At 48.6% G+C, this 9,770-nt stretch overlaps 1 protein-coding gene across 2 annotated transcripts in view; it reads right to left on the bottom strand.

Annotated features, from left to right (window-relative positions):
• Positions 1-9,770, bottom strand: part of LECT1 (leukocyte cell derived chemotaxin 1) — a 29,061-nt gene that overhangs the window by 11,790 nt on the left and 7,501 nt on the right. For both annotated transcript variants that reach the window (XM_005878624.2, XM_005878623.2), the window contains exon 4: positions 2,912-3,025. In XM_005878624.2, coding sequence (XP_005878686.1) covers positions 2,912-3,025 — 114 coding nt within the window. The remainder of the gene's footprint in view (positions 1-2,911; positions 3,026-9,770) is intronic.

The following is a 9,770-nucleotide window of genomic DNA, read 5'->3' as shown; positions in this document are numbered from 1 at the left end:
TGCCAGCTTAGGCCCGATCCCCCCGGGGAGTGGGCCTAAGCCAGCAGGTGGTCATCCCCTGAGGGGTCCCAGACTTCGAGAGGGCACAGGCCAGGCTGAGGGACCCCCCCAAGTGCACAAATTTTTGTGCACCAGGCCTCTAATAGTATTATAAAATTAAAACACGTGTGTGATTGGCACCAGCAGGAGTTTTATATGTATCACACATGTGTGAGTCAACATTTATTTTTAAACTAGAGGCCCAGTGCATGGATTTGTGCACTGGTGGGGTCCCCTAGCCTGCAGGGATCAGGCTGAAACCGGCTCTCTGACACCCGCTGAGGGGTCCTGGATTGTGAGAGGGTGCAGGCCAGGCCGAGGGACCCCACCGGTGCATGAATGGGGCCGGAGAGGGACCGTGGGAGGGCTCCAGGGCATGTCTGGCCCATCTCGCCCAATCCCGATCAGCTGGACCTCAGCAGCAAGCTAACCTACCGGTTGGAGCATCTGCCCCCTGGTGGTCAGTTTATGTCTATGTATTGGGTAGCTGCTAAGTCTCCTTGAGTTGATAGAGTGGCCTTGTGTAGTAGGTGTACTATAGGGCCCAGTGGCTCAGCCTCCCCAGTCACCTGAGGTGGACACTCTTGGTCCACCCCTTTGGGGGCTGTGTGCACAGTCTTGTTGTAGTTGAGCCTTGATTGCTGTTGGTATCACTGGGAGGAATTGACCTCCAGGCCAATTGGCTGTGAGGACCAGCTGCTACTACAGTGGGAGAGCTGCTGTGTAGGAGACACCCTTATGGAGCAGGACTTGCTTCAGTGGGGCTTTGGTGCTCACTGAGTCTGCCCCCTGAGTGTGTTGCTTATGGATCTGAAGAGTTGTAATCTGGTATGGTCTCACACTGACCATTGGGTACACTGGCTCTTGGATCTCCAAGGAGGTGCAAAGTCAGCCACTGCCTGGGGCCACCCAGCAGGAACTACAGAGAGATTTGCAGATCCCTCCTCTTTATATAGGGTTTGGAAGTGCCCAGACAAGGCCCAGCTGTGAAGCAAGGCAGGCTGGTGCTGGTGTGGCCTTGGGCCTTCTTTTGATAGCTTTGGGGCTCCCTGACCCAGCTGCAGCTTGTTTAACAGGTTTTAGGCTGAGAAAGGACAGGCCATTCATATGCAAAAGCCTCTGTGCACAGCTTGGGTGGGGTTGTAAATTGGGTGGGGTGGGGTCTCAGGGAATCTCCAGGGCAGAGCAAACAGCAATAGCTGCCAGTCAGCCCTGCACTGGGGAGGTCCCAGCACAGGAACAATGACCTCTGTGAGCACCTCCATCTGGAAGAAAGCCACTCCTGCTTTCCTGCTCCGATGCCAGACAGTCCAGTTTCTCTCAGTATGAATCTGGGTTCTCTAGAATCTCGCCTGGCACTGGAGCTCAGAGCAAGCGTGAGCTTGTATCTCCCTCCGATTAAACAAGCAAAAATTGTTTTTAAAAAACCCAGAATATGTACTGCAAATGTACAGCTGGGGGTCTGGTTCTTGTGGAAGGCAGCAGAGCATGGGTTCCATGTCCACTGGGGATGCTGCCAAGGATTACAGTCACCACAGGCTTTCTAACAGAAACGAGTGATCTAAGAGAACGGCAGTGCAGTAAGAGAAGTTCAAAGGCAGAACAAAGGGGGGCAGCTCGGAGGGAGGGACTGAGCCATGAAGGCCTGGCACCACCTCACAGGACGAATGTCTGGGGAAACTGGGAGTAGGAAAGAAAACGGAGGACACGCTAACGAGCTTTAAACCTCACTGGTTTGTTTTGCGCTTTTGTTTTGTTCTGTGTTCTGAGATACCTTCCGCTGCTGCTCCTCGGAGGGCAAGCAGCCGGCCAGTCTCCAGGCTCTTTGCTTACCCTTGTTTTTCCTCTTTTGCCTGAGGGAGCTAGTGCTGGCTCCCCCGCTCTCAGGGAGACTGGGAGGACCAAAGGTAATCATAATAAAATTAACAATGACAGCAGCAGCCACCTATTCATTATCTAGTAGTTCTAGGGCCGTGGATGGTATGTGTGCCCCTAGTTTGTAGATGACAAAACAGGCTCACAGAGGTGAAGCCACAGCCACAGCAGTGTCAGAGCCGGATGTGAATCTACATTTTTCTGGCGCCAAAGTCCATGTTTGTTCCACCAGACGCCGCCACAACTCAAATGGAAGACAATTATGAATGTGACCACTTTGTAAACCCTAAAGTATCAAATAAATGTTAGCTATTATTGTTAAATGTGTCTTTAGAACTCTGTGTGCAATCCTTAAAAGAAATGTTTATAAAATCAAGCTCAAAGGCAAGCTATTAATAACAAATGGGAGAGTTATGTTTTTAAAAAACCTCACAAATTTGACACATAGAAAAGAAATTCGATATATGTTGATCGAGCTTCATTGGTTGAACTTGAACCAACGGGAAGAAGTTGTGGGGGAGCCATCTCAGCTCAAAACGGTTGGAACTGACTCCCAGGAAGTTGCCTGACACACAGGTAAGGGAGCGAGATGCCTCGCGGCTGCTTTCCCCACAGAGGCTGGGGCATCAACTGTTGGGATTTTCAGAGGAACTAAGGCCCCTCTGATGAAGAAAGAGTCTAACATGCGAAGTCCTTTATGTTTTCTTGATCACTGATTGGATAGTTCCCTATCATCAGGCAAATACGGGCCATGTGAAAACATCCCCATTAAGCACTTTAAAATACGATTTTCCAAAACCACTAAATATGCTACATCATGTAAGAATGACCACTTAGAACCAACCAGGAGGACTAGAATAGTTTCAGTTCCTTTGGCAGAGAAGAGCTAGAATTTATGTTGTGGTCTCAAACCTATCGAGGAACCGGAGACAGAAAGGGTTGTGCCTTCAAGCCGCATCTGCCAAGCCCTCCGGATGCCCGGGCCGCTGGTACCCACCAGTTCGGAGGCGATGCTCTGCTTGGCCACTGCGCCCACCTCAGGAACGCGCGCCTTCACCTGCGCTTTGATGTAGCACTTCTCTCCTCCCGCAAAACGGATTCCTGTGATACCCTAGGAAAGGAGATAAAAGTTGATCCATCCATTTATCCACCTGTACATTTCTTCAATGTGTTGCGTGTCTACAGCGAGCCAGGCACTGTTCCAGGAACTGGGTATAGGGATGAACAAAAGAGATGGAAGCTTTGCCCTCGTGGAGCGTAACTCTTAGCGTTCTTAACCAAATATAGGAAACTGAGACAGTCAGGTGGTAAGTGCTGTGGAGAAAACAAAGCAGGTGTGAGAGAGGAATGGCCGGATGGGGCTCTTGTCAGTGGGGTCCGGGAGGCCTCCACCGGGGGCGGCATTAGAGCTGAGATGGAGTATGTGAGTTGCTCCATCTTTCCCTCAAGCTCAGGTGAAAGGCCATCCTTTCTATGCAGTTCTCTCCGACCATCCCAGGCTAAGGGGGCTCCTTTGCCTCTGACTTCCGTGGGCCCCCCGGCCCCCACGTCTTCACCCCTCCCTTGGCGCTTAGTTCTCAGTGCCTGTACGGTAGCTCCTTGTCAATGTCATCTCAGGTATAAGCTTCTTGAGATCGCTATCTGAATCTTAGCTCTTTCTTTTGGGCGATTTTACAAAGATTCTCAAAAGATGTTGGTCCAGTGAATTAATTCCACAAATTCAGATGTTTCCTAAGTTACCAAGCCCGGAGTAAATAGTAAAGGTTTCTACAACACCAGGAGCTGAGCTTTGCTGCTAGACCTTACCCAAGGACGCGGATGTTTGTTTTGTCCCCTGTGAGATGTAAACAGTGTCTCCTCGTCTGCCTGGGGACCGGCCTCGGGGGGCGCCTTAGCCCAGGCTCATCTGGGCTGACAGCAGCGCTGACTCCCCTGGAGCCCATGGGGCAGCTCAGCGCTGTCCCCAGAGTGTTGGCTTTCACCTGCTGTCAACTTCAGGATTAGCGAGTGGCCAGAACAGCATTAAAGGGCTACACATTTTTGCCATAATAATGTAGACACCAACCCAAATCTGCACATCTCAGTATCCTGCTGAGTTGAGACAAATGTCAGGAAGATAAGAACTTGTTTCAATGTCAGTGCCAGGGGGGCAGATCAGCATTTAGGAATCCAGGGGTCCTGGCTCAGGACCCAGCCGTCTCCAATGAGGAGAGAAGCTGAATGGAAGTCATGCGTGAGAATATTCATGGGAAGTGACACCACATGTCATCTCAGAGCCAGGGGCCCCACAGACGCTGGTAGGTGGCGCACTGGAGAACAGAGAAGGAAAGGCTCACGCTTCCTACGGCTCCTCATGGGTTTGCCTTGGGGCCTAATTGGCCATGTACACACATGGAACACATGTCCCTCGTTTCTCCCAGCATCACCTCTCACCCAGAGGTGGCGGCCTGATGCCCACTTGACAGAGGCTGACCGCAGAGGTTTCCGACTCACTGCACCCAAGTCACCTGAAGAGAATTTAAACACACAGGTGCCTGGGCCTCTCCCCAGAGATGCCCATTTAATTGGCCGGGATGTGCGCAGACCCTGGTGTGCTTACAAGTTCCCCACGTGTTGACCAGGCGCAGGCCAGGCTGCGGACCACCCGTTCAAGGGGAACTGAACGCGTTCAGGGGAATGAAGTTTTAAGTGACTGATGTCCATGTCACCCCCAGATTCATATGTTGGAACCCAACCCCCAATGTGGTGGTATCTGGACGTGGTGTATTTGGGAGGTAAGGCCCTCCTGAGTGGGATTCGGGCCCTTATAAAAGGGACCTGCTCTGTGAGGACACAGTGAGAAAGAGGACCCAGAAACCAGGCCCTCACTAGACACCCAATCTGCTGGCGCCTTAATCTTGCACTTCCCAGCCTCCAGAACTGTGAGAAACACTTCTTTGTGTAGAAGTCACCGTCTGGGGCAGCCGCTACAATGGCCTAGGACACAGCCTGTGGATCCCCGTTTCTTCTGTACCCGTTACTCCCAAACTTTCCCTTGCACCCATCTCACCAGGAGGCCTTGTTCCATGAAACAGTGTTGGGCCCCACCCCCAGAACTGAGTCAGTCAGTCTGTCAGGAGTGGGGTTCACCTTGGCATTTCTAACAAGCTCTTGGGTGCTGCTGCCGTGGCCTAAGGAACACACCCTGAGAGCCGCTGCTCTCACTGGCCTGCCCTGAAGTCTGCTGCTCTTATTCTGCATGTAAAGCTGGGCACCTGGTTTGAAAGACAGAAGGCAGGGGAGAGAGAGAGCTGCCACACGTGTCCTCTTAATGGCAAACCCTCACGTCCTCTGAATGGGAGATGGGCCACAGGAGACACCATATAGCCACTGCCATGTCCCCAAAGGAGAGAGCTGATTCTACTGAAGGATTCCAGCCTGGGCTGTGAGTGAGCGTTGAGTAAGTTCTGACGGTCTGCACTGGGCACGAGAACTGAACGCCCCAGGGAGGGCTCTGTGGGAGGGAACTCACACACAATAACCACACGTCTAGCTACAAATCCTCATCAAGCAGCCAGATATAATAAGAGAGTAAACAGAGGGAACAGAAAAGCACAAGAAAGCCAAGCAAACCTTTTGTTTTTTGCAAAAAATAAGGCTGGTGATAATGAAGAAATTTGCTAACAAAGACAATGAATGAAGAGTCCAATGACCTAACTTCGTTTTATCCTCAACCAGAGATATGTCTATTGATTTTAGGGAGAGGAAGGGAGGGAGACAGAGAGGGGGGGAGGGAGAAACATTGATGTGAGAAACATTGATCTGCTGCCTCCTGTACGTGCCCCAACTGGGAATCAAACCCGGAACCTTTTGGTACACAGGATGATGCTCCAACCAAGTGAGCCACCCAGCCAGGGCTGACCTAACATTCTTTTATCAAAAGTCAGGTAATCTCATGTTAGTCGCATATTTTTTCTTTCTAGGGGATCTCATCTATTTCTGTGGCTTAAACCAGAAGTTCCCAAGGAGGGCAAGGGGTCCTAGCCCAAGGGACACTACAGAAGTCTAGGCCTTCAGTGGACATGGCCCAGGGATGCTGGTCCCCTGGCACAGCCCCAGAAAGTCCTGAAGATCTAACTGCCTTGGGTCCTGGTGAAAACCTGATTGGAAGTATCTGTGCCTAGAACCTCCCACAGTTTTACACATAAACGCAAAGTGATTTTTGACATAGTTTTAATGTACAATAGCTTTCCTAGGAACGCAATTACTGTGAAAATAGAGAGAAAATGGTATTTTTGTTCACAGTTGGAAAAGATTGCCTGGTATTTAATCTGCCAGCACACATTTTTCAGCCGCGGTAGTGACAGTGATTCAACTGTCAGAACTGAAACATGACTTCCATTTTATTTTTTCTTTATTTTATCGTTGGGGGCCATAATGATTTTTGAATAAAACCTGGTAGGTAATTTATCTTTTATTCTCCTCTAGCTTTTTAAATAAAAATTTCCAATATCACACAGTTAAAAGAATTGTATAGTGAACGCCCATATTTACTACCTTGATTTCTAACCGAGATCTTGGTTACACAAACAAGGCCTGAGAGGACTGGCGTAAACCAACAGCACCGATGCTGTCGAGGGTCTAACTTTCTAGAACGGAACTCACCAGCGATGAACTAACCAGCATTTGTGTCCGCAGGGCATTGACGAAGATGCCCTGACTAACTGGCCAGGCTCCTGAGTCCTCCTTGTGACTGAGCCGACCTTGGGCTCTGTCTTGGCCTGCTCATTCCAATTTTTGCCAGAATCCTGCTGAGTCAGCCTTGGTCTGAGCACCCTTGATATCTGATCAGCCTGGCCTGCCTTTAGCAAAAAATCCTGTTAGGTCAGTTTAGTAAAGAATTACTCCACCTCTTAGTAATTTTCCATCTACCAACACTCCCACTCTGGCTGTAAATCTGATTTTTCTATATTGTGTTTAGAGCTGAGCCCAGTCCCTCTCCTCTACTACAAACCCCACAGCAGTAGCTCTCCTCGAATAAAACCTGCCTCACCTTTTCTAACAAATGTCCTGAGTCGCTTTTTCTTAAACAGTGCAGAACCTGCAGCCCTCTGTTCCATGCTGTTCCCGCTCAGGACGTTCTTTTTACCACCAGTTCTACTAAAATCCCGTGGGGTCCTGGGTTAGCAGGGGAAGCCGTTCACTTACAATTCAGAACCTTTTCCAATCTGGCCCCACCTGCATCCCATCTGCTCACATTGGGCTGCTTAGAACTCCAGGGCAGGCCTGTGGATTTGTATTCAGTGTTCTTTCCAAGGCCTGGAAGGCCCTGGCCCTCCTTTTCTGCTGGTTGAGATCCTAATCATTCTTCAAGACCTGGTTCACCTGTCGCCCCCTCTGTAAAACCTGCTCCAGCCCCTGGTCAGCAGTGATTGCCTCCCCTCTGCTCTCCACAGCTCTCTGCTCCCCGCTCAGTCAGTGCGCTTCCCTGGCTGACCTGAGCCACCTCTGTGTGGGTGTCTGCCTCCTGGGCTGGACTGGAAGGTCTTTGAAGGGGGGAACAGATGTCAGTCAGCTTTGCATCCCCGATGCTTATCACTGTCCCTTGCACACAGTAGGTCCCAATAAATGCTTCTTGATTTTGGTTTAAAATATAGGGGAATTATGCAGGTACCATAGTGGTGGATTCATGTGTTTTCAAAAGTCCAGGTTTGCCCTGGATATTGTGGCTCAGTGGATAGAGCGTCGGCCAGCACACCATAGGGTCTCAGGTTTGATTCCCATTCAAGGGCACGAACCTAGGTTGCAGGTTGATCCCTGGCCCCTGTTGGGTGTGTGCAGGAGGCAACCAATCAATGTGTCTCTCTCACACCTATGTCTCTGTCCCCTTTCTCTCTCTCTCTCTCTCTCTCTCTCTCTCTCTCTCTCTCTCTCTCTCTCTCTCTCTCTCTCTCTCTCTCTCTCTCTCTCTCTCTCTCTCTCTCTCTCTCTCTCTCTCTCTCTCTCTCTCTCTCTCTCTCTCTCTCTCTCTCTCTCTCTCTCTCTCTCTCTCTCTCTCTCTCTCTCTCTCTCTCTCTCTCTCTCTCTCTCTCTCTCTCTCTCTCTCTCTCTCTCTCTCTCTCTCTCTCTCTCTCTCTCTCTCTCTCTCTCTCTCTCTCTCTCTCTCTCTCTCTCTCTCTCTCTCTCTCTCTCTCTCTCTCTCTCTCTCTCTCTCTCTCTCTCTCTCTCTCTCTCTCTCTCAATCCCTCCCACTCCATCGCTTCCACTCTCTCTAAAAATCAATGGAAAAAATATCTTCAGGTGAGGATTAACTACAACAACAAAAAGTCCAGGCTTATTTAAACTCAGAAGAGGTTCTATCCATCACAAAAATGTTCTACTCACCAGTTCTGACTTAGAGAAATGTGGAAGCTATCCAACAGAATTGATCAGTTTATAAAATATGTTTGGTCCTTTTGGCCCAGGAGAACAAAACACATCAATACCATTATTAGAACCAAAGGTCTAGAAAACAGAGGTGTAGATTTCGGATTAAAATATTTTAAACGTCTACTGATATCTACACTTCTTGATAGAGATGGATCGCTTTTTATTCAGCTATGCAGCTACCTTTGCATATCTTGGTATTGTGGCACATCATAGGTATTCATAAGTATTCTATATTGAATGATGTGTGTGGGGGAGTCACACTTTATAATTTTATATTGAGTAATAGAAAGAAAAATGCTGTTACCTTGTCCTGCGTCTTGCAGTAAAAGCCTTTAATAGGTCCAGATAAATTATCCCTGTGCACTGACCAGAACCAACCGCAAAGCTATGACTGAATGAGGTGCAGCTGGGCCCATACGGCTGTGGTGCCGTCCCAGGGCAGAGCCGCCTGAACACAGCCAGAGCTTCTCACTATCAAAAATACCTAACCTCACCAAGGCTCTAATGCGGCATCTGTTTGATATTCAAAAGGGCCTGTGAAGTGTGTTTTGGTATCAACAAGGGGAGTTCTTTCATTCCGATGAAAATCACCTCTAGTTTTCCTCACCAATCAGAAGAAGAAGGTGGGTGAGACGTTTGTGGGCCAATAAATGATCAGAAGAGACGTTATTTTTTCAAGTGCCTTTTCTTCATTATGAAGACTCAGGTTTAACAGGAGAGCACAAATAGTGGTGCCGCTTCTTTATCTTAGAACGTGAAAGAGAATATGGTATTTATGTTGGCAAACAGAAAAGTCGGCCTGCAGTGACACGCTGGTTTGCAGATGGTCATTGAAGCATTGATGCTTAGCTTAGTGTCTCAAATTGCCTGTAAGCCGAATTTTTGAAAACAAACATGGCTGACTTTTTCAAAAGAGACCAGAATATGCTATCTGTAATAGGCAGTAGTCAGAAAATATATGATGTAATAGGGGAATTTCTCCATGCTAATTTTCTAGATTAAGCGGGAAAACTACAAAATTGAGAAAAGCCCTACCAGTATTTGATTATTAGGTCATTAAAATCTCCCTCCTCTCCCATCAGCAGATGAGTGGATTAGAAAACTATGGTACATCTACACAATGGAATACTACGCTGCTATAAAAAAGAAGGAACTCTTACCATTTGCAGCAGCATGGATGGAACTGGAGAGCATTATGCTAAGTGAAATAAGCCAGGCAGTGAAAGAAAAATACCACATGATCTCACTCATTTATGGATAATAAAGAACATTATAACCTAATGAACAAAAAGATAGATACAGAGGCAGAGAAGCATCGAACAGACTGTCAAAGTACAGCGGGAAGGCTGGAGAGTTTTGGGGGGGTGGTAAGAGATCAATTGAAGGACTTATATGCATGCATATAAGCATAACCAATGGACACAAGACACTGGGGTGGGGTGGGGTGA

Source organism: Myotis brandtii, unplaced genomic scaffold, assembly GCF_000412655.1.
Source record: "Myotis brandtii unplaced genomic scaffold, ASM41265v1 scaffold569, whole genome shotgun sequence".
NCBI classification, from domain to species: domain Eukaryota; kingdom Metazoa; phylum Chordata; class Mammalia; order Chiroptera; family Vespertilionidae; genus Myotis; species Myotis brandtii.
This window is presented reverse-complemented; position numbering and strand designations above follow the sequence as displayed.